Raw genomic sequence first — 25,348 nt, 5'->3', positions numbered from 1 at the left:
GATGGGGGTAATGAAAAATCAATAAATGGTTGCAGTGTAATTCCAAACTTGATATATTTACCTGAGATAAAGATCACATATTTTTCGTCGATTAAGCAATTAGCTATTAGTTTCCCAATGTTGCACTAAAAAAAGTAGGCAGTAAAAATGACCAAACACATCAGATCACTTGCACTGAAACCAAGAGCTAATGATGCATACATCTGTTAATTTCATGAAAATGAACAATGGAGTTCTTCCCTCAGAACACAAGACAAGCATGAAACAGAAGTCCAAGGCCCTTCTTCACAGTCAAGAGTAGACCAACTAGTCTGAAAATATAAATGTAACAGAGCAGAAATAGAGAGATCCCTTTTTGTTTCTAGAATTTGAGCTCATGAGGTTTCATTCCCGACCTAAGCGAAAATCTTGCACCTAAGTAGACCTTCAAATCTTCCACTGCTTCAATGGATTTTATCAACTGGCTATCCACGGCCTTCTGGTCATCCTTCTTCTCCTGGGGGAGTGCCTTGGTTTCCTATATATTTGAAGAGAACATAAGATGCATCAGCAAGATAATGAACATACAAACCGCATGATTGTAATTAATCAATGTATTGGTGCAAGCACAGACCTCTTTATCAGTCTCGAAAAATTCACCTTCCCCTTTCTTGGTCGTCTTCTTTTTCTCCTTGGTGAAGTACTTGTCATCAAACTTGTCCACATTGACTCCTGATATATCGACCTTGGTGGATGTTGCAATAACATAAGCCTGATTTACTCGTCTTAGAGGTACTCCATTAATCTTGAAAGGTCCTACAGCATCAGTGTTAAGCAAAATGAAATACCAGCACAAGCATTGTCAAGCTAAGTCATTGTGCTACAGAAACAAATAGAACAGAAATGACTATAGTTTATACACACTCAGTTTATAATTGATAGCCACTGCTTTTTGTCTTTAAATTTGGCTTCCAAAGCCTTCGAATCTACAACCTCAATATCTATTGAAAATCATTGAACAAATTATCAAGCAGAAAACAGATATCAGCATATGCCTCCTCATCCATTTAATTTTGCACCAGTTCCTGAATTTGTTAATACCTTGTGTCTGCTTTTTAGAAACAACTATCAAGCTTACAATCAGGATACACATTTTCATCCCTGAGAAAGATATCTTTTCTTCAATATGACTACAAGAACTTAACAACGCATTGCAAGGCATTGACCATGTTTATAAGAAACCGGTAGTCTGAAAGAAATTATATTAAGTCAGGGTTATGACATAATTGATGTCTAATCAGCAGAAATGCAAAAAGGAACAAACCAGATTAGGAAAATTTAAGCAATACGTCTAAATATCAGCATTACTAAAACACTAATATTAGAGTGTCACAAGATTCAGTAGCCGACATTCCTTTAATATGAACACCAATCTGACTCAGGTAAGATACATATAGACTTGAATAGGATTTAGGTCTGATATAGATGTGATATAACACTAACAAATATAAGGCAATATGTCGAATGTATTAGTTGCATTCCCTATCTAAAAGAATTTTACCACAAAGGCGAAGAGAAAAGATAACGAGAAAAAATAAATGTGCAATATATACAAAAATGAATCATAAGGCAAATTTCTTAATGCTTAATAAGTTTAATTTATGATTCTGAATAATATCAAGATATCTGAATACTGATAAAATTGGACGTAGGAGAGTTTGGATAGAAAAACTCAGACACAGATATGGACACATGATGAACACAGACTTAAGATAACCATGACTGGCTCCACCAAACTTGACCATGTGTAAAATTATATATTTAGAATAACAAGGGATGGCTATTGTTTCATGAAAATTATTCAGCTAGCTAAAATCTCTAAATAGTATATTAATATCAAGTAAATATAAAAAGGTATTAATATTTTATCATTAAGGAATTAACATTTTGTCATCATATTCTCTTCAAAGCAAATAGACACAGGCATTTGCCCACCAAGCAAAGCTGACTTACAAAAGAGACTTCTTTTTGTATATTCTTAAATACTCACATAAAAAAGGCAATATCAAGCTATTTTTCAAGCAAGAGGTTCGGCAAAGAAGCAGAGAATCACTGATATCAGCAAAGAACATAAAAGCCATACAGAAGCACAATATTATGATTAAAAAAATAGATCCAATTCGAACATATCCAGAGGGACTAACCAGTAACCAAAAGAAGTCCGGAAGGTAGCTGCTTCAGGAAGACAACCCTCTTTCCCATGAACCTCCCAGCAAGAAGGATCAGAACGGTTCCCGGGGTGATGCTCGCCCTGAATCGTGTAACAAGGAACAAAAGCACCGCAAAAACCGACTTTGAGCGATAAAGGTAACAGCAAGAGACAAACAAATCTGAAGACCACCTGGCGAAACCCTTATACCTGAGCTTGGTGGGCTTGGGCTTGCGGCGATTGGGGATGGGGGTCTTGACGTCGTCGGCGGGGTAGAACTTGGGTGGCTTGACCGCTGCCGTCGGGGCCGACGCGGGCTTAGGTTCGTGGCGGGGAAAGGAGCCGCCGTGCTTGGCCTTGATGGCCCAGATCCCCCGCTTGTGGTACATCTTCGACCTCGAGAACTTCCCGATGCCTCGGACCAGGCTAGGGTTCCGGCTCGCGGTCCTCTCTTTCTTTGTCGGCGCCATGGCGAGAGCAAGGAGGGGGAGAGAGATGCGGAGGACGGTAGAGCCTTCAAATGGCCAGCGGAGGAGGATCGCGAACGACACGGAGCGGATCATTTATAGACGGCGTTTGGAAACCCTAGTCGAGTGTGAGATCATCTCATCAGAATCATCTGCAATGTGATGGACGGTCAAGATTCTCTCATAGAGATGAGGTTGGGCTTCCGTTAGGTTGATTCATAAGATAATTAAAATTATATATAATACGTATGCTGAAGAAAAATATATTTTAAGTTTATTAATAATATAAATTAATTAACACAAATGAATAATAATATGTATTATTAATAATATATATTTTAAGTGCTGAATGCCTTCCTTTCTCGAGATAAGTAAATGATTTATTTTTTTCTGAATTCTAATTAATGTAAAAAATTATATATATATATATATATATATATATATATATATATATATATATATTATTTTATATAAAAAAATTTATTATAAAGGGTTAATGACATATTACGCTTGTAATTAGCTATCTCTAACGATCTTTATATTTTTAAAAGTTATATTGAGATTTTTATATTTATAAAAATAAATTATTTAACTTTATTTATCCTTATATTATCGATTTTGATGATAAAAATATCGTACGTTCTTAATAATAAATTAAAATAAAATAAAGTCAACATATACTTATTGATAAACTCTATAATATTTTTATTAATAAAATAGATAACAAAAAATAAGATTAAATATTTTATTTTTTATAAGTAAGATATCAATATAATTTTTTAAAAATATAAAGATCAAGATATTAAATATAATTAATTACAAAAAATAATCTATAATTAATCCTATTATAAGTAGTGCTTTGCGAAAATCAATTTACTTAATTTTGCCTTTGTAAACAAAAATATGTTGAATTTATTGTTTTATGTGGTCCTTTTACCAGCGTCAAAACACAAGCTAGCAAAATAATTGTTATGAATATTGGGCTTTTTTTTAGTACACATCAAATAGACAAAAACTTAAATATTTGTGCCAACTAAACACTCAAATGTTTATAAGCAATCCATTTGTAAGCGATCAAACACCCTCTTCAAACTATGAAGTGTTTCTATGTGAGGTACTTTGCTTTCCAAATCGTGATGACACTTCTATCCGAAGATTAACAATTGGAAATAGAAACAGTAGCAGTGAATTATTGCCATTTTGTTGCTGGGATCCACTGAGATTAACCCATTAAATTTACACTCGTTACAACAAGCAATGCATGTTCGCTTGGAATTCTGCATGGCAAAAACTCAACTCCTGTGCCTGGTCATTCTCCTCACAAGACCCACTCAGACCTTCATCCTGCATTTGCAGAGAACATTGTCAATTTAAGATTAGATGCTCGCAAATGTAGTGTATGAGAATGTAATAGAAATGAATCCAGTTAATTTTTGTCAGTAGCTTCCTGGAAATAGATACAGGTTGAGGTTTTGTGCTTAGACCTGGTGATCATCTATGCAATTGTATCAGTAGTTTGGCTATATCATTAATTCCAGTGCATGTTCTGCAGCAAGCATACAAGGAATAGTTTATGATGATGATAGATGAAATTTTATTTACCTGAAAAGAAAAGCAAGCTTCTAAGAAGATTTCACATCAACATTTGGAACTAGAGATGGGTGCGACTGAAACATCATAACTGCTAGCTTGCAGGGCTCATCTGAAGCAACTTCTCTGCTTGTTCAGGGAAGAATGTAATAAAAAGAAAGGCACCTGCAATCGAATGTAAGTAGAGTATGTGTCAAGTCAACAAGTCTGAAGCTAGCAAAAAGACATTGAAATCATCTATTCATGTTAAGCAGTCTGAAAAGCGTACAGATTAGCACAGTCCCAAGAACAGCAGAAATCTTTCCTTGGATAGTCACAAGACCAGCCTTGCCTGCATCTTGCAGCTCAGTGGAACCAACAGAATCAAAGGTTCCTGTATGGATAAATGACACAAGCAAAACAACTATGAGTGAGCATGTGCGAAAGCCTTAATTATAAAGATAAGGCAAGATTAGAACCTGGTTTTACTGACTGTAGACCAGAGGTGAGGCATGCTATATTCTCAAAGCCTTGTTTTTCTAGGGTATTAGCTGCTGCAGCAGACCTTCAGAATCAGGCAAGCAACAAGGTTAACAGTTTGAACGAGTATGGCCTAACCTCAGTAACATGAGTCTAGTAACAGGATATTAGTGCAAGTATTGATCGAAATCTCACCCAGTGTACAACCAAGATATCATTCTTATGTGCAATCGTGAAGAATTGAATAAAAAGAAAATTCTCGAGGAAGAAAATATAAATTTTGCTACTTTCATTTTTCTAATCTCCTCATCGATAGTTTTCTTTCTATTATATTTTTCTCTCATTTTTCATTTCTAATGACGGTATCGATAGCTCTTTATCAACCTCATGATCGTACTTACAGAAAAATGATATCCCGATTGTAAATTGGGGTGGGATTAGTCGATACCTACACCTTAAGACAGTAAATCACATCTCTAGTTCACCACAGGCATGCACGATGTGCTAAGTCACGTTCAGAAGTTCTAACAGAGTCATTAAAAGACCCAGGTAAATAATGGCTTATGACTGTACGTCTAGTATCATAAGAGCAGCAGAAACTACAGATCAATTGAGGACTATGAGATTTAGCAGAATAAGCTTTGACATCAAGAGAGAGCTTATGAAATCAAATGGCAGGTGTACCAGGAACAACTATGAAGTAAGCAGAAAAACTTGCAGACATCCGGATAACAAAAAGACAACTGCAGTAGCAGCAGCTAACCTCAACCCTTCCTGGCATACCACCAGCAACTTGCTGTCCGCGGGAAACTGCTGCTTTACTGATTGCACAAAGTCGGGGTTGGGTTTAGTGAACGCTAGCCCAAAGAACAAGCCGGAAAAGTTGTTGTGCACTGTCCTCTTGATGATGGTGCCTGATAGCAAACAACGGTTAATGTCATAGCCTTGCAGAACGAGAGCAACACAACTCAAGAAACTCAGGGGGATGCATACCAAAGTCGTTGTCCTGGTTCTCCACAAAGAGGGGTACATGGCAACATGAGGTGATGCGAGCTCGCTCGTATTGGATTCTGTCTCGAACATCCAGAACCGTGAATCCTTCCTCTGTAACAAGCTTCTTCGCCTCGTCGCCGTTCACGAATCTCACTTCAGCTCTGATCACTGCAGACCTCTTGCGGCACAACCTGACACTTGAGGTAGCAAAGCGGTTGACTCTGCAAGCCGCCCAAGCTCCTCTGTCACTGTAACAGGCAATTCAACAAGCACTTTAAGCTTGTACCCATCATAAGAAATTAAAAGAGGCATCAAACTAAGAGGACAAGATGGAGCTCAAGGGACACCCGAGGGCCAAAGTGGTGGAAAATCCAAGGACCACCATCTCTTTTCCTTCTTAATTCCGTTACAGCTGGGGGATTGGGAGCTGCGCCACCGAAACGCAGCCGGGAAGCCGAGGGTCGTGGCGACGTGCTCTCCCGTCGCCATGTGGCTCGAGAGAGAGGTGGGTTGGTGTGCTTCACAATCCTTCTCGCCAATGGTATCGCGCCACATGGACGCCGAGAAGGATCTTTGGATATGGATCGACACTGATAGAAAGATTGTAATTACAGATATATCCCTAAACTTTGTATTTATGACATCATAAAGTTAATCTCTTGGCTATATTAAGTTAAGAGTTTGTTAAAATTATTATTATTTGCCTGAATACATGTTTTGATGTTAAATATTAAATTTTATTTTTGGAACATATAAATTTTAAATTCAAAAATAAATATTCACTAAGATTAAAGATAATTAATTTTAAATTTTGAGCCATATGTGAAAGATTTTAATATTTGAAGGGGATGCATATGCTATATTAAAACTTATAATGATTGATAAGGAAAAATATAGTTGATATCTTGATTAATTCGACGTGGTTCAAACTCATTTGCATAAGATTGTCCGAGATGTCTTCGAGGTGAAAACAACAAGCTCCCGATATGTCTCATAAACGAATATGTCATTTAAACGAGAGAGGTTTTCCGATTCGGTCCATCTAATACTCAAGTTAATAACCCTAAATTTCCAAATATAAATGTGAGCAGTAAAAAAGATAAATCTCCCATCATTGTATTAAAGATGTATTTTTATACCTGATCGTAGGGGATAAAATATTTCATGAAATATTCTTTAGACTCTTATCCACGTGGCACACAGATGGAATGTGACATGGACTCCACGTGGCGATTACATCTCAAATGATAATTAGCTGATAGGGTATTCCCTATCAATAGTAAATATCATATTTCTAAATAAAAAAATTGATACCACTTGTTTGAGAGATAATATCCTCCTTGTAGTCTTTTATAGTAATTCAATCAGCGATGTGGTTCTAAACAAGTTGATAATACTATAAATAAAATTTCATTATTTGCTCATGTACAAATATATATATATATATATATATATATATATATATATATATATATATATATATATGAGATAAATTTTTGAAAACAAAACTCTTACTTTGAGAATATCGACAAAGCGACCTAATTTTGAAAAAATCTCACAAAACGTATTTATCACGTGAAAAGATTATTTTACCCCTATCTTTGTTAAACTTATCATGTGCCTTCACCCATCGATGACCACTATTTTTTAAGCAAGTCCCTCCATTAGACTTATCCAACGATAGAGACATAGCCTTTGTAGACTCTCCTTTCTCATTGAGGGCAAGGCCTCTACCTTCATCGGACTGAGCGATGAAGGTGTATCCTTCGTTGTCGTTGATATCACATGTAGCCCCCCTCACTATTGGCCACGGGTGAAGAAGGAGGGGTGGTGGCCTACCCTCACTTGCAACCTCTACCATTAGTTGTGGAGAGGCTATGTAGCCTCCTCATGCCCCCTCTTTACTATGGATCGTCGACAAGGAAGGAGGGGGGTATGCCCTTACCCGTAGGCGAGGAAGGAGGGGGTCGGCTCGTCTTCGTTTGCAACCTCTGTCATTGGTCCAACAGGTCTAGCAAAGGCCACTACGTCTTCGTCATTAGGTAGGTCTAATGTTGGATGACAATTAACGCAACAAAAGGTGGCAACCGATGAGGTGGAGGCACAGTAATGGTGGGATAGGAGTAAAATGATCATTTAAAAAAATATATTCTATAAAAATTTTCAAAGTTGGAATATTATATCAAAAATTTTAAAAGTTAGACTTTTTATGAAAATTCATCACACATACATCTTTATATCTTTTTAGGTCTTCCTTTACCTCTTTTTATATTTAGAGATTTCCTAAGTACAAATCAATATCATCTTAAATAATTTTCTCTCATCTTATCATCTATCAAAAAGATATATATTATTCTATAATTAATATATAATTAATATATATATATATATATTAAATATCAAATATTCCTAATTGCCACTTAATAAAAAAAATGTGCTTGTCATACATTAGAAATAAACATGGTAGAGAATTATGATGAGAGTGACAAAACAAGGAGTGAGATATATTGAACTATCTCATGGACAACAAAACATAGAGACAAACACATTCTTAGCTTACATAAACAATAAGATGACATTTTAAATCCATTAATAATTAGGATAAGATACAGCAAAATGATGAAAAATTACATCTGGAGTTGGTCAGCAGAAGATGATGTTCCTCGACAAGCAATTCCTGGAAGAGATCTGTAGCAGGAGTTTCTGATGCCAAACAACCCATTTGATGACCTTCACCCTACAATTCATGTTGAGAAGTTACTGCAGACAGACATCACATTGACACTCTTGAGATCTTTGAACTACTGGAACAAAAGAAAGATCTGCTCTCAAATATTTGACCACAAATTTGTTCAGGAAAATATATTTGAGCATAGATGATGCAGTTTCTAACTTCTTGAAGAACTTCAAGCTGAGAGTAGCATGCTAGCAGAATCTCACACCAATGGTTACAATCTTGATAGTTAAAAGGAACAACAGCCAACAAGAAGAAAAGGAACTAAAGAGACCAGTGGATCGCATCATCCAAATGCTGATATCTCCTACTGGGATCAAGGCCCATGCATTGCCTCTTTAGAAAGGCTAGCTCAAGCTCACCAGAGAAATGACTGTTTTCAGGTTGTCCAACTTGTCTTGGTCTTGCATCAAAGGAGGTGCTGCTGCTACTGCCTTCAAGACCTTTAAACCCCCATGAACTATCCATGCAGTCATTCTTACTTGTAGGTTCTGCAATTGGTATTCCTTCAGAGGAAATAGCTTGGTGGTTTACCTTACTGGTGCTATCCCATGGCTGAGACAGAAGAGAGAGAGCACAGCTAGAGTCTGAACCTGCTGCAAGATCTAGAGTTCCCGGTGTTGAGAATATGGGTTCAGTCCCAGGATCCTGCATGAGTATTACTCCTCTAGTTGATGGAGTTCCGAAGCCGCATTGATACTGAATGCTCAGTGCCTGATCACCAGCTTGACCAATTTGCCATACATCTCGCGCTAGCGCAGGTAATTTAGGGTGAGTAAAGTCCACAAGAAATCCTCTAAATCCATTGCTATCTTCTGCTTAAGTTTAAAGATAAGCTTCAGAAGATGGTCGAAGGCAGAAACATGAGCAGATCGAAGGAAAGCGTGACAAGTTTAGCAAAGGAGCTCAGGTGAGCCTAACCATGGAAAGCTGATGACAGAGTTCCAGGAGGTGGCTTTCTTCGCCGCTTGTTGTGGCACGCCAGGCGTCTGCGGCAACTGCGTTTCCCTTGGTCGAATTCATGTAATTGGTGGAACCTGTGCAAATGTTAGCCTCAAATGATCACTGTTATCAATCAGCATTGTCTAAGAATGCAAGAATCAAGCAAAGCAAAATGTACTGTGCTGTATGATGTTGATAGGCAATTTGGTTCCATATCTTGAGATATATAGATGCCAGAATTGGTTGAATTGCTGATAGTAATCATACCAATAGCATGTTATGTTGTACTAATTTTTATTGGTTCATTTACATATTTGTCGAAAACCAATCAGACCTACAAATAGTTCACAAAAGCTGCCACACTCTTTAAATCTAAGGTCCTTTTAACACAAATTTTCCCCTGTGAATGATCATGAGCTTCTTCTGCAAAGTTCAACATATTTATGTATGAATTCCTAATATAAATAACATTCCATAACCAGAATCAGGCTTCAACACCAATTTCATCCTATCACTAAACCATATGTCATCAGCTTCGAGATAAAATGATACCCCGAATTGCATGAACACAAAGAACCAAACAATGCAACAGCAAGCAAGCTTGTCTGATGCTGTACTTCACATGATCATATTAGCAAGTGAGGAACCTATAAGAACAGAGGAAAGAGGCCAAGAAATTTACCTGCTACACTGCTGACAGAAGCGCTGTTCTATCCCTGCCACAACTACTTTGGGGGACTTGGAGTGCATCCCACACACCTTGTGCCTGCAGTAGTAAGCCTTGACGCCTGTGAGATCCACATTGCACCCTTCGACCTGGCACCTGGGCGGCGGCGGCGGTGGCTGCCCTCGCTGCACTACCCCCTTCCCCTTCCTCGGCGGAGCTGCGGCCGCCATGGGCGCCAAATAGACTGAGGCCTCCAAGAAGCTCGCTCCACCACCACCACCACCACCACCATTTCTCGCAAACTTGAGCCCATGGAAGGAGTCGCTGGAGCCGCAGGCCCCCGAAACAGACTGCAAGGAGCTTGCACTCGTTTCCATTTCCACCTCTTCGATCTCCTGTTGCTAATCCAGAGCCATAACAGAAGGGGCAAAAAGGCGGTCCGAGAGGAAGGAGAAGACCGAAGTGGCTGTTGCAGTGGGCTCTTTTGGCCCTCCCAGTATAAAGAAGCCAACCACAGCACCTGCCAGTTGGGCCATGCCAGGGGTCTGTCACAGAACCATGATAGAAGAGAGAGAAACTGAGATGTGACACAAACAAGTATTCATATCTTTAATCACAAGAGAAGGCAGCATTGGTAAATGTTGCGGTTTCCTAGCTCTTATGCCTACCTAATCCAACTCCTGCCCGCTGAAGTGGGAACTTTGAAGGCCATCGTTTGGCCGAAGTGGTTGCGGAAGCAGCCATGGCGCGATCAGAGCTTTTTCTCTCTGGTAACATGTCATCTCGACCACAAAAGTCTCCTTGCTTTCTAGTGGAGGCTTTTTTGCTTTTGGTACAGTGCGCATCACCTGAGCTTTTCATGGACCGAGACGTCGAAGGACGCTCAAACGTGCTGAGAAAAAGTGGGCTTCGATGGACACATCGAGTGTGACATGATCACGTCTGATGTGATCTCTTCTTTTGGATATGATAGCCATGAACGGTTCAGGCTGTGTTCTCCTCTTTTGTGTCAGCTTTGGGCTGGGATAGTGGTAGCAGCGACAGGGATCCTCAGAGTTGGATACTGGTCTGGAAATCTACCTACCAAGTCAGTGAACAAATCTGATGACGATGAGAGTTCCAAGGCACCGAAACAGAGACCTGCTTGTCATGGATTCACACCTTGTTATTGCATTATCCTCCAAAAACAAAAAAGGAAACTTTAAGTATCTCCAAGAACATGACACGAGGATGATCTTTCGATCCACCATAGATTGATTGATTGAACAGCACAACCCTTCTCATCATAACACCAGGTGACATGGGAAGGATCAAACTCCATGCCAAACATCATTAGAAATGGTTGTGACTGGTTAGATCTGAATTGTAGGTGGTTGGAGCCTGGTGTTGGTAGTGCAAACCGATGCCATAAAGCAACGACAGGTCTGCTGGGGTTGGTGAGAAAGGAACAAAAGGTGCTTGTACTGGGCTATAATTGAACTCCCCCAATTAGCTAAAACTTCATGGATGGAGAAGATATGATTTGGCAGTGCCAGGTCCCATCAAGATATGCTTTTCCTCCTCCACTAAAGTTGCTGATGGTCATGACAAGGTGACAGTGAGCTTAGACACCATTGTTAGAGCTCCCCTCAGATATTTGAATGGTGTTCTGTTCTCCTTCTCTTATGGTTGGTGGTAATGGTGATGATTGTACAATCTTAATCTTTTATTGCATGCAACATGTACACGAAGCTCTGCCAATATAAGATTTATCAGAGCCAGATGGAGATAAGGATACTGTGATTGTATTCTTACTCAATCTGATAAAAATAAAAATTATAATATATATTTAGAATTGATTCCCTTAAATTCAAAGATAATGATAATAATACTCCGACATGATATCAGAGTCAATGGTCAAGCTGTATTATTCCGGTCGACTTAGATTAGCACTTAGCATGAAATCTAATCAGACATGATATCAGACTAATCATTATTTTAAGAATGTTTAATATAAATCTAATTTAGTCGTCTTGCCTTAAGCCAAGCAATTGAGAATGTTTTCCTCGGACATGTCCACTTAATCACACCTACTTCTATTAGATATAAGTCTGGTGTAGTCATGGAGAAGAATTAATATCACAATTCACAAGTAGGATGTGCTGTCATGAGTCAACAAAAGACAAATTTAGATTATTTTGTACACCAACACATTCTTCTGTCACTAATGATTTTGGCTTCTTTCAAATTGAAAAGGACATTTACCAAGAAAAAAAATCTTTACTTTTCATAATAAAATAATTGTTTTTATTTTTATATTCATCAATTTGATGGTAACCTCATTTGAATCATGTCAATTACATCAATTCACCTAAAAGTTAGATCATGCATTGTATCATGTTATCAACCACTGTCAGTCCAAAAAATGTTATGTTTTGGTAACTGCTCATGCTTATTCCATTAACATAATGGTATTACATCATTCCTCACTATAGATCTGCAACAACAAGGAACAATTCCACTAAAAGTTTCATCTGACAACTGAGAGAGTCTCAGCATGACTGATGACTGAAGACTGAAGACTGAAGACTGATGTTAAAGTGGTGTGTCCATTTAAGTTAAATAAGAACCTTTTCAAACAAATTCACAATTTCTTGTGAGGAAGAAACATTCTACAGAATTAATTGCATATCAGGAAAACAATGGCCAGCAGATCAGCCAGAAAGCAGAAATCAGCCAAATTTTGATTTAGCCTCAGACAAAGCTTTTGTTTTCAGACAACTATGCAATTTATTGTAAGCAGCAGCTGTTGTAATTGATGCACCACCAAACTGATGGGGATGTGCCAAACTCACATGGGAGAAGTCCAATGAGGGAGTCAGCTATTAGAGCAACCCTTCACAAAGCTTGTGTTATCTCCACTGAGGAAGAAAGCTGCCTCCAGCAGCAACAATATCCACCATCTATTAGAAGAAGAAAAAGAACAACTGTGGTCCTCTTTCTAAAGACTGTTCACTTGTAGTGCCAGATCTAGTCCAGTAGAAGAAAGAGACCCACAACCCCACAAGGACATAAAGCATGAACAGTACACTTTACTCCTTTCCACAGGATAAGATGTGCTTGCTCAATAAGAACTCCAAAATGAGATATCATGACTTGAACAAATCAGGAGGAGAGTGCTCAGAGTTGGGACTATGAATACTTACAATGACAAGTAAAAACATTTATTGCCTCTGTTTTAGCCCACTAAATTGAGGGCAAAGCATTATTTGTTTATCCAACATTGTGAATTCAGATTTATATATATGTCTGAAAGGGGATTGAAGATATGTCTTAAAGAACTGATCAGATATCAGCACCCTATCAAGTATATTTCCTTGAAGGAAAAAAGAGGAAACCATAGGTGCCAACTCAGAATGTAATTGACTGTGATTTGTGCAGTTGTAGGTGGAGGACATCAGATGGAAGAAAAGAAGGGAACACCAGATAAGAGTGACACCTGAGAATGATTCATGAATCAGACAGTGGAACCATCTTAATTGCCACTGTATTGACCAGCTTTTTCTGCAAGATGCTCTGCAATTTCCTGAGATCTAACTTTCCAGGGATATCAAATTCATGCTGATGTAGTGAACTCTCATCTCCAAAGAAGTAACCTTCAAATTACAACAACTTTGGGTGGAAGTGAAACACACTGGTTGCTCTTTTAAGAGTATCTGAGACAAATTTAACTCTATGCCTAGAAAAAAACTAATGGATACATACAATTTTCAGTAAATTATTTATTAGTTCAACACAAGTTAGTGATTGTGTGCAAAGAGAATTGAGACTTCAAAGCTCATTTTAAATAGAAAAGAGTATTGATTCAAAGAATCTGGATGACCACATGCTAAATGAAGGCTAGCAGAAAACAAATTAAGGGGATAAAATGATCATATAATTTCACTTAAGAATAACCTGTTGATTCAAATAATATTCTAATAAGAAAAACACTTAGAAGAACTACAAGATTAAATTGTGGTCAGAAGCATTCTTTAGTCCAAAGAAGTCCCTAATATATTAATAAAGCTTCAGAGGATGAATCTTCTAAAGAAATTTCCAGACGATAAAAAATAATAAGAGAGGCTAGAAACTTCTGACTAGTAGCATTTTCCATGCTTGAATTCTTTACTCTAGTTATATCATTGTATATTGAGCATTCAGGCAATATCAAACCTTCAAACTACTAGTTCATCACATAGGAGCTGAGCCACTACAAAAGCTCCAAGACATGTAGCTCCAAAAGACAATCAAATCTAATTAACCTTCATTTAATGTTCTTACAGTATGATACCCACTAACATTTCACCATAGTAATCTTCTGTACCAAATTGATAGCATACAACATAAAAGAATTAATCAGTTATAAACCAAATGCAAGTCTACATATACTTAGTCTGTAAGAATTGGAACACCAGCATGGAAGTTTGCAGAAGAACTTGTTGCATGGACCCCAAGATTGCATTCTTGGCACTTTGGTTGTGTCCCAATAAAACCTTCAGAAATTAAAGTGATGTTTGCTGAATACTTTAAACCGTTATCCTCAAATGTAGATTGGTGTCCTTCTCAAGTGCCAAGCTAGCTCAAGCAATGATCATTTCATAGAAACCACAGCATGACCTCTTTGTATTGGATGAAAACACCTCCTTGGCTAAGCTTGTTCATAAGAGCACTGACTAATTGGGTTTCTGGAAACAATTAAATGCAAGAGGTTATCATATCATCGTAATGCAAGGTCTGAGTCATCATACAAGTCCCCTAATACATGCCTCTTTTCTCTTCCTCCTCATTTCATTTCAGCCTTTTGCAATGTAATATGACTATTGCCTTTTGTCTCAAAGAAAGAAAAAGGAGAAAAAGGGAAAACGTCCCCACAATCACTACTTCCTTGGATTCTTAGATTAAGAATCCTAATCCTAGCTTTACTTTTTCTACCCAACAGATTGTGCAATGTGGTTGTTTCGTGACAATTCTTCAACCTCAGCCAACCTAATCATCATCTACTTTTTTCCTTTCAATGGAAAGTCCACGATTGCCCGGTTTCCATTCTTGAACTATGGAATCTGAGCAAAGTGAGATTACAAGTGTTGGGGAGATTAAGAAGGGCCCAATGCATCTAGGCTGATGATATATGTTAGATTTCTTTCTCATAGGTTGAAGGTCTGAATCTCCGATATGTGCTACGATGTCTTATGCATTGCTCTATAAGAATCCGCAGTAAATAGAATGTATCATCTTTCTTAAGGAGAAGCAAATAGTTTGCATCATGGCTTATGGAAAGGGACAATGATTTGAGAGACAAAGGGTTCGATATAGATTTGATATGGACAAGAAGCAGATGTAAACGACAAGAACATGGTCTTTGGATGCTGTAACATATCTAGACATGATAACAGGAAGGCTTATGGTACAACCTGCTTTATAGTTTGGCGTGCTAATCCTGAAACTTTGATGAGAGGCAACTAAAGAAAGCTGGCGGTATAAGATTCCATCACTGATCCATCTCAATCAACTTCCTTTCTGCTGCCTACTTACAAGAATCTCCCAAGGTAGGGAAACAAAAGTGCACACCACAGCTCCTACAATGCCACAATCATGTACTTGCTGCCTTGCTCTGGTTAGTGGTTTCTGTAACACAACCTTCAGATTAAAGGGTCGAAGGATTAGCACTTCCTTTCTGCATCTTAGAAGGCACCATCAATCCTGCAGTTCTCTGCTAAAGAGACATCTTCTCATGGAGCCTTCTTTGGAAAGGCAGTTGGGTTCTTGCATGTTATCACAGCATCATGCATCCTAATGCATCAGTAAGACAAAGAGATGACAAGTTACTTTGAAGAGAATCTAAAACTGGGGGGAGGGTGGAATGTTATGGACTGCTTTGCAGGTGATATTTGACTTGAAAGGAGTACTGAAACAAAAGGAGTCTCATCTGTCTCAATCTTCCATGTGACTGGATGTACCCCAGCAGAGACCAAAGTGGGCTCAGGCTCACATATGTTGCTGCACACTTTGCCTTGTTTCCATTGCTTCAGAGATTCTCATCAAGCATGCAAATGTCAGAAGACCTGTTGCACTTGTCACCCGATCTGAATTCCTCAAATAAGGATTGAAATTTAGAGAGGCTTCTTTATGCTCATATTCCTCCTCAAGGAATTATTTCTTTCACTCAATCCTAATTAAGGAAAGGAACAAAGTTTAGAGTCAAATCATTTAGCTAATGATCTGATGAGATATGGAAGTCTCTGTGATTTGGGTCCACAAGGGTGGCAACTGTTCCATGGCCTTAACATGCTTATAAACCCATGAGTTCATCAGAATGAGGTGCTGGAGTTCATGGCTTACCACCACCACCATCTGAACTACCTGCATTCTTCCTATGATTTCTCTACGAAAACAAACTCATCCACCCTCAAATTCAAAGCCTTTCTCCGATCCTACCTCGTTCCACACATCCGGCATGTCCTCCAAGCCCTCACCAACGCCAAGTCCATGGTGGTGGAGCTCGTCAACAGGAGGAGCACCCGCACCGGCATCTACAGGATCAAGCGGAGGAGGAGAAGCAAGAAGGAACTCTTCAGCTCCATCAAGCCATACCTCCACCGGCCCTCGTCGCACATCACTCCCATCCCAGATCCGCCGGAGACAGAGGAGTTCGACGTCAGTCAGTGTCTGTACTACGACTCTACCTGGAATTCGATGATCTCCACGGATGACATGGGCTGCGACATGGACCCGCCGGCTTCTGAGCACCTCCACTGGCTTGACGAGAAGACTGCCGAAGCCTCCACAGGAGATGATGACGATGGCTGTGGCGGAAATGAGATCGACCGACTGGCAGAGAAGTTCATAGCAAGCTGCTATGAGAAGTTTAGGCTGGAGAAGCAGGAGTCTTATAGGAGGTACCAAGAAATGCTTGCAAGAAGCATGTGAGGGGGGACACAGATACTGGTTGATGTTGGCGAAGCAGCTCATTCTTCTTCCTTGGCTTAACTCAGATCCTATTTTAGTTGGTAGATTGGGATCGCAAAGAGTTGAGCAAGTGATCTCAATTGGGAGGTCTTTGCATTGGTCATTGTTGGTTCTTAGGCTTCCTTGTCGAGCTTGTTAGGCATTACTCTCTTCTTCTTCTGTTCTTCTCTATCAGTGGTTGTTTATGTGGTGAATAAACTTCATTGGATATCCAGTTTTACTTCAGTGTTTATGGTCATTAGTCTCTCTCTTGCAAACTGTTCCTTACCTTAATTTTGAATTCATTTCTTGGAAGAAAATAAGTCTCTTGAATTTTCATTTTAACTTCGAATTATATCGTCACGAAAGGAATACCTTAAAAATCACCTAATCATTCAAATCTTTATTGCGAAGTCTAAATTATAAAACTACGTGGAACCTATCAGAAACATAATTTTTTTTTTATCGGATCAACTTTCATGAATTATGAAATTGATATTTGTTAATTGTTCTTGATCAGTGACTTTGATGCAAGGTTGAAAGGTGATGTAAGAGAATTAAGGGAACAAATATATGAAAAAGTAGATGCATATTAATGAAACTATGATAGTTAGGAATTAAATGATCCAATTTAACTAGTTTTGATCAACAAATGATAGTATAATTATTTTGAAAACAATTGAGATCAAATCAAAGTTTTTTGCTCAAAATTATGAGAGTTAGCAACAAGATTCCCATGATGATTTTGTTCAAAAAGAAACCCACATTGCCTCTAAGACTAAATTGTTTATACCATATTTCAGCCAAATTTGAGCTTTATAATCACCTCAGTTGTCACTGTGGATTGAATATTAAGCTGACTCCCAACATTCCATTAATCCCAGTAGTCATCACTTGCAAGAAACCCAAAAGAGATTGGGAGGGAAGGGAGACAAAACACCTTCCAAGTTGTGTCTTTTCTTTAGATCCTTCACCACTGCTCTTTATTCCTCATTGTATTCCTGCTTTGCCAGCATCAAAATTGAAGCTCTGGCAGAAGACTGTCGGCTCTTTTGAGCTGACTTAGCCTCATTTGGGTTTTGCCTTTTGGACCTGCTTTGCATGTAGGGCAACTGCAACTCCTTCAATTTTGTGCTGATCTTTTGATCCTCATGCCATTGCCTTGGATCTATCAAGACGAATTGGTTATCAAATGTTATGATCAAAATCTATAATTATGAAAACACGGAATCATTTGGACCTGAAGCAATAATTTTGGAGAATCATCAACAGTAGACTTTTTTTAATTTTGTTTAGTGAATCTTCTTAGTCTTCAAAGAATTTGAGATAGTTATTAAGGTTCACAAATAATAATTAAGATGAGGATCACATAATTCTAAAACCGCTAACTAGGTGGAGGTTTTCAACAAAAAGAAATCATCTCTTTGATAACATTTGATCAATATTTAAAGATATATATATTTAAATATATAGAGAGATTATAAGTTTGTGAATTGGGTGGTTGACTATGTACAAATTGATCGATCGATGTCTAGTGATATATTTTTACAAGATAACTTAAGAAACAGTTGTAAATTTATTGTCACGTAGCTCTTTGTATAAAGTAATGATGCTAACTTAGTGAAGACCCAAAAATAAGAAAAAAGATATTATCTTCTCTATCTCCTCCCCCAACATGGAATGTTCCCCCTCTCCCTACCTCCATTACCCCAAAACCCTCTCCTCTAGCTTTTATTCCCCCTCCTACTATTTGCCCATCTTTATAGCATCCCTTGCTCAATTCTCAAAATGCTACTTCGTATCATTCTCTCCCTAAAGCTCTCCCTCCAACCGTCCAACCTACTGTGACCACCTAACCTCCTCTCACCTCGACACATCTTTTCAAGAAAACCAAAAAGACTAGCGATTGGTAGCCAGACTCCTCCTTGAACGATAAGCTATCTAAGATTCAAAAGAAGTTAAGATTGTGTGTAATCTTGGATGCAAATGAGGTTTCCTTTGCCTACGAAGAATAATAAACTAGCTTTTATGATAATTTCTTAAGTAACATCCCATCTCTTGAGCTCCTAAAATATCTCTTTTATAAACTTTAGGGATTGTCAGCAAGCTACCGTATAGTAGATATGGCTGGAGGCTTCTTATGCTTTTAGTTTCATACTATGAGGGAGATGAACAAAGTCCTCCTTGGAGGACCCTTATTTCTTCATGGTCAGTCCTTAACCTTTATTTCTTAGAAACCCAACTTCTAGCCACTCTTGAAAACTATTGATTCTATTTCCACCTAGCTTCAACTCCTTAGCCTTCCATTAGAACTCATGAACTCTACCTTCCTACCCTAAATAACTTCTCAGATTAGTAAATTTCTTAATCTAGATCAAGTCACCGTAACTAAAGCAAGGGGTAAGTTTATCTACTTCTGTATTCTTTTAGATCTAACCTTTCATATTCCCCAAGGTATATGGAGTTCTTTTAAACCATAGCATTTGAAAACCTTTCTAATATTTACTTAAAGTGTAGGAAGGTAGGGCATGGAGCATCTTCTCATCGATCTCTTCATCAACCTAATCTGATTTCTCTTAGTTAAGGAAATCAAGAATCTATATCTATTGTGTCCTCTCCACCAATTGTTATAGACTCTAAGGCTTTTGCTACCTCACTAGAAGAAGAAGATAACCTGATCTATGGACCATGTGTCCAAGTCTAGTGTCAACCCAAGGCTAAGTCAATCAAGTCAAATATTATTTCTTTTGTTAAGGGTAAATGACTAGTTTTGGATGTTCTTACTTTGGTTTCACCATCTTCCACTAATCCTCTAAGTCTGATCCAACCTGAGTCAATGATAGTGCCTTCACAAAGTCCACCTAGGGTATATAGTCATCGTCTCTTTGTGTTAGTCAATCAATATTTTCGATTGCTCTACTTCTCCTTCCCCCTATTCTCTAAAGCTATGGTAGTTGCCCATTGAGTTCCAGGCTTGTAGCTCTCTGGTACTATTTTCATCGCTGAGGCCTTCTTGTGCTTTAGAGATTATAGAGTGTCCTGAAAGCTGAGCACTCATTTTTCCCTTTTGAATAAGCCTTTATCATAAACCCCCCCCTACTACTCTCTAACCATGTTCGCCTACTTTGTCATTTTAAGTCTCCAACTCTAACTTCTCACTCCCTAATAGAGGGAGATTCATTTCTTCTTTTTACAATTCCTCTTACAAGTTCCTTTATCAAGCCGGCAGGTCTCTCCACCAAGCCTCTATCCTTACTTAGCAACTCTTTTGCTCCCTTTGATTCATTAGTAGATAAAATGGCAATAGCTTTCAAGAAGGTGGCAAAAGATAGAGCAATTACATATGTGGATTTCTTCAATGGAGAAGTTGAACTAGAGTGGACTACTACACTATCAAAAAAGGGCTATAAGATCAAGCGACACCCTCTTCAAAGAAGTATCAATCACTTCATCCTTTTTGTTAGGAATCGACATAAAAAAAATGAAAAAATATATTTTAAATACTAAATGTCCAATGTCGGATCTTATAGGTTCCTTCTCATCTTTCAAAATTATTAATTCATAATGTTTAACTTGCTATCATGGAATTATTGGAGCACATGTAAAAGAGTTTACAAAGATACACTATTTAAACTAACCCATTCATTTAATCTGAACTTAATTATTATTCTAAAAATTTATTAGCAAGAAGACAATAACCAAAAAGTTCATTCATTATATGGGAAAGGCATGGTCGGGTAATTTCTTTCTAGTCTCTAATAGATCGGGAGGAATACTAGTATTACAGAAGGTATCTAAATTTAAGATCGCTACGATAGCTAAGAATGTCCAATCCTTGAATCTGATTATCTAGATAAATTGTATACCTCATTATCTTCTCTTTGCTACATATACAAGTAATTTTTCATATCTTTGATGATCCTTATTGAATTAATTTTTATTAATTTTCTTATAAATATTCCTTGGCTCTTGTAGAGAGATATGAATGTAATTGATTCTGTGATTAATAAATTGATAGGTCAACTTTTCTCTTTAACTAGATTTGTGTTAAACTTTAAATATTTTTATTTCATATTAGTTTGTTTGGCTTAGGATATTTTGAAAATTTCTTCACTTTTAGAAATAATTGTATTATGTATGTTTAGAATATGTTTTTATAAATCTCTCTTGGACTTCTCTGTTTAAAGAAGTTTTTATTTATCACATTATGGTTGGCCACCAATCTTCTAATTTCTATAAGAGTCATCTCTTCCAATTTGAGTTTTATTGAACTAAGAACACTAACATCCACAAACATTGTACGGTCCATCTTCACTAAACTTATGGTCCAAACCTTGAATCCTATGACTTCACTTCACCAAGATTTCTTTGCTATTAGATCCTTTTATAGGAAGTTGAACAAGTTGGTTAGTTCTAGTTTAGAAAACTTGATCAAAAGCACCCTTAAGGACCTTTCGAACCTTGAGGCAAAAGATGTCTCCAACTCCCTCACTAAAGCTAAAACTCTTCAACTTCAATCCCTCTATCACAAATTTTCTACACTCAATATACAACTCCACTTTAAAAGATAGTCTAGAGCCAAAATTTAATGGCTTGAATTGAGTGATAAAAATATAGATTCTTTTATAAAATGACCACTTTTTGATACTAGAAATATGATCTCATCTATCATTGATAATTCAAGTATGACTTGTAACATTTCAAATTAAATATTTTATATCTTTGCCTTTTGGTACTATAAACTATAGAGCCCTCCCTTCTCAATCTTCTTGGACTGTCAATGTGCCCCCCTCTCCTTTTCTTGGCTACTTCTACCTACCAAGATATTTATAAATTTTTTTTTCTCAATAAAATCCATACTATCCTCCTTCAAATGGGACCGGGCAAAAGCCCAAAGTCCCAATAGTCTCAATGTCAAATTTTTTAATGGTTTTTGGGATCTTCTTAATTTTTCTATATTATATTATATTTTTGACTTTTATTCCATAAATGTTCTATCCTCTAGCTAGGGAAAAACTCACCTCATCTTTATTCTAAAGAAAGAAACCCATCATGATTAAGGATTCTTAGGCACTTTGTAATGTTATTTATAAGTCTTTATCTAAAGTATTGGCCAATAGACTTAAATTTTTTTTTTATAATTTAATCATCCTTAAGTAGTCAGTATTAATACAAGGTTAGAATATCTATGATAATATTCTTATAGCTAATGAATTTGTCCACTTAATATCCAAAATCTAAAAGTAAGAAGTCTTTGGTGCTTTTTAAACTTGACACCGAGAAGACTTTTGACCTTATCTTATGCTATTCGGATTGCTTTTCAAGAATTTTCCTTTAAAGTTACTTGACTAGATTTATGCATATATTTCTCCATTCTTATTCTCTTGTTTGATCAATGGTCTAGCATCCACTTGGTTTAAGGCTAACATAAAAATCAAACAAGGGGACCCCCTTTGCCATATCTGTTTATCATAGCACAATAAATCCTATCATCTCTTATTTCATCCTTTATCAACTACAAATTTATTACACCATTCAACCTCAAGGGGGTTAAGATTTTATACCTGCTCTTCGCAGATGATCTACTTCTAAGTTTCCAAATCAATGTAAAGTCTTATTCTAGCATCTTAAAGATTCTTTATATCTTTCAAAACTTAACAAATATCAATATTAATATCTAAAATATCCTAACTTATATTTTATTAAGCAATATTCTCCCATTTCTAAGCATATGGTAAATCAAGCCGACATAAGAGAAGGCACTTGACCAATTAAATACCTTGTGGTTTTTCTATCTCCGTGTCACTTATCTCCCAATTACCTCACCCTTTTAGTTAATAATGTCATGTCCAAAGTCTAAAAATAATATAAAAGCCTCATTTTCTAACTCGGTAAACTGGTCCTCGTTAACTTTGTTATTAATTCCAGATCTATTCATCTCCTCTTCAATTGTACCATATCGAATTTCATCTTAAGACATGACTCATATCATTAGGAGCTTTTCTCCTTCCTCATCTTATATTCACATTGTTAATTGAGATATTATTATCTGTCATAATAAGCGCTTATGATAGGCTTAGTCTTAGGGATCTAATTACTATCAGAAAATAATTTATGCAAAATGAATCTTACCCTTTCTCAATAATTTTTTTTTCCTTTGGATGTATATTCTACATAAAAAATATAAAGGTCTCTATTCTTTGGCAATCAATTCCTCCAATTCATTCACTTGGTCGAATAATATCATTTGCCTTATTTCTAGTATTAAAATTGATTTTCATAAAATAATATCCCCGTTAATTATTAGCCCACCTGAGTGAATGTTTAGAATATGCTTAACTTTTAATTTGTAGTACATCTTTTATCATCTTCGATTGAAAGTAGACTATTTTGGAAGACCTATTTTACTGGCTTATAAGATTAAAATTTAATTTTTTTTAATTTTAATACATCTTATGATGTCTTTTGGATATGACAACCCAATATGTTGGGCTTATCTATAAATGGTACAAATCATGACTGATAGAGGTTTTGAGGACTAAAAGGACATATTTTGGTAGTCTCCAAAATCAAATTTCTCCTATGAAGCTTTCTTGGAACGTCCTGCCCACATCATCTCTTTTTGTGCACTTTCTCTACCATCAAACAGACTCCCATCATATCTGTCATGTTTCTACCTCTCATATCCTACTTAAGTGTCCAATGACATTATCCTTTTCGTTCCTCCTCCAAGATAGAACATGAATCAAACTTGAGTTCTTTGATTCATGGAGCTTAGGTTCAAATGAAAGCAAGAACTTCCATAATTCCACTGTCTATTGGATCTGAGGCCTCATCTCTTTTTTTCCTTTTTTATTGTGTGTTTATGGCTAAAAAGGAACAAGACCAAGTTTAATAAAGCCTATTCTACACACCATATGCCTGAGGGTCCTGAGAGTTTAAATTCTCTGATTCTTGAGCCTGCTAGGAATGACTTTGATCTCATCATATTCTATCTATGATTGTTTCTTTTCTTCTCCTGATTTGTTTGCAGGCTAGGGAAGTCTTACAACTCAGTAATAATTGAAGCAAGGGAGGTCTTGGAAGGCCTCATTAGCTGTAGTCAATGAGTGGAGGAGGAACATGCTGATTTATACTGACTCATTAGCTGTAGTCAATCTTGTTAATGGCTCTCAAACTCTACCTTGTCATCTGAAGACCATCATGGCAGACATATGAGTTTGGAAGGAAAAATTTACACCCCTCACTCATTTTGTATTTACCTAGGAATCAAAACTGTAAAGCTCATGTGTTAGCTTCTTTTGGTTCTCTTCTTTTGTAGTGTTGATGAGCCTTCCAACTCATCCCACCCCCTTTTAGGTACTTTTGATACCAATTACAGGTTTCTATCTTTCAAAAACCATCTTATTGCCAGCGGCTCAATATGTGTTAGAGATATTGAGGATTGAAGAGCAATCCTAGTCTTGTCAGATCCTATGGTGAGTTTAGTGTCGAAAATAATTGAGTTCAATGTAAGTCAATATAAAAGTTATAATGGGAGTAAATCCGATAAAATCTCTCTGATACTTAAATTAGTATGAAAAAACTAAAAAATCATGAGGATTAAAGAGCTGAGAATTATATATAATCTCTCATAAGATAGTATACCTGAGACATGTTATAGGTAACTTTAGTGACCACTATACTTAAATGAGAATTAATTTATAGAAATTATTATGTGGAACAAACCAACATTAGAATCGATTGAATTGTGCGATGTTGTCGTTAATATTGTAATACATCATGCTTGAATGAGAATCGATTGATGTGTAGGGATGATTAAATATTTGATTAGATATTAGACTAGTAATAATATGATATTTGAATGTGCAAATGTCAGCATAGAAAGAGACTAACAAGATTATCAAGTGAGTGATCGGCTTTATTCGGACTTCCAATTCCATCTTCTTACGATGAAAGCATTGCACAAAGTTCCATATAATATTTTCTCGATGCTTAAGTATTTGTAACAGATATTTTGAGTTAATTCATAGTTTTATTCCTTTTCATCCAAGTAAATGAGATTATTACTCTGGTCAAGAGGAAAACGTTCACAGCACCAAGAGATTTACAATACAACTCTACATCTCTTTATCCTCGAACCCAACAGGACCCAAAGAACGCTTCGTCTATTCTCTCAATCTTATGGCTAGATCTTTTTAGCATCTCGATATTTAAATTTAAAAATTTATATTGAAATTTCTATAGTTATGAAAGTAAAATATCTAACTCTATTTCTCTTAACACTATCAGTTTTACCGATAGAAGCACGAAAACAATAGATAAAAAAATAATTTCAACAT

At 36.9% G+C, this 25,348-nt stretch overlaps 4 protein-coding genes across 5 annotated transcripts; 1 reads left to right on the top strand and 3 right to left on the bottom strand.

Annotated features, from left to right (window-relative positions):
- Window positions 1-148: 148 nt before the first annotated feature.
- LOC135649152 (large ribosomal subunit protein eL6-like) lies at window positions 149-2,766 on the bottom strand. The gene is made up of 4 exons (XM_065167269.1): window positions 2,399-2,766; window positions 2,184-2,290; window positions 614-795; window positions 149-517 (listed from the first exon to the last, which is right to left on the bottom strand). The coding sequence occupies exons 1-4, from the start codon at window positions 2,749-2,751 to the stop codon at window positions 362-364; spliced, it is 798 nt and encodes a 265-aa protein (XP_065023341.1). The 5' UTR covers window positions 2,752-2,766; the 3' UTR covers window positions 149-361.
- Window positions 2,767-3,741: 975 nt separating this feature from the next.
- LOC135584742 (rhodanese-like domain-containing protein 9, chloroplastic) lies at window positions 3,742-6,202 on the bottom strand. Its single transcript, XM_009420204.3, has 7 exons — window positions 6,045-6,202; window positions 5,698-5,945; window positions 5,468-5,618; window positions 4,704-4,789; window positions 4,514-4,618; window positions 4,258-4,410; window positions 3,742-3,999 (listed from the first exon to the last, which is right to left on the bottom strand). The coding sequence occupies exons 1-6, from the start codon at window positions 6,080-6,082 to the stop codon at window positions 4,340-4,342; spliced, it is 699 nt and encodes a 232-aa protein (XP_009418479.2). The 5' UTR covers window positions 6,083-6,202; the 3' UTR covers window positions 3,742-3,999; window positions 4,258-4,339.
- A 2,068-nt stretch (window positions 6,203-8,270) lies between these two features.
- On the bottom strand, window positions 8,271-10,664 carry LOC135648565 (squamosa promoter-binding-like protein 17). 2 transcript variants are annotated; one of them, XM_065166349.1, is made up of 3 exons: window positions 10,056-10,664; window positions 9,353-9,468; window positions 8,271-9,249 (listed from the first exon to the last, which is right to left on the bottom strand). In XM_065166349.1, exons 1-3 carry the CDS (start codon window positions 10,415-10,417, stop codon window positions 8,696-8,698), a joined length of 1,032 nt encoding a protein of 343 aa, XP_065022421.1. In that variant the 5' UTR covers window positions 10,418-10,664; the 3' UTR covers window positions 8,271-8,695. The 2 variants fall into 2 exon arrangements, with proteins under 2 accessions (XP_065022421.1, XP_065022422.1); XM_065166350.1 differs by having other exon boundaries at window positions 8,271-9,246; window positions 10,056-10,659.
- Window positions 10,665-16,391: 5,727 nt separating this feature from the next.
- On the top strand, window positions 16,392-17,252 carry LOC103998961 (uncharacterized). Its single transcript, XM_009420592.3, has one exon. The coding sequence runs from the start codon at window positions 16,392-16,394 to the stop codon at window positions 16,986-16,988; it is 597 nt and encodes a 198-aa protein (XP_009418867.2). The 3' UTR covers window positions 16,989-17,252.
- The last annotated feature ends 8,096 nt before the right edge of the window (window positions 17,253-25,348 follow it).

The sequence above is a fragment of the Musa acuminata genome, chromosome BXJ3-9, assembly GCF_036884655.1.
Source record: "Musa acuminata AAA Group cultivar baxijiao chromosome BXJ3-9, Cavendish_Baxijiao_AAA, whole genome shotgun sequence".
In the NCBI taxonomy this organism is placed as follows: domain Eukaryota; kingdom Viridiplantae; phylum Streptophyta; class Magnoliopsida; order Zingiberales; family Musaceae; genus Musa; species Musa acuminata.
The sequence above is the reverse complement of the archived record's forward strand: the minus strand, read 5'-3'. Positions and strand labels throughout refer to the sequence as shown.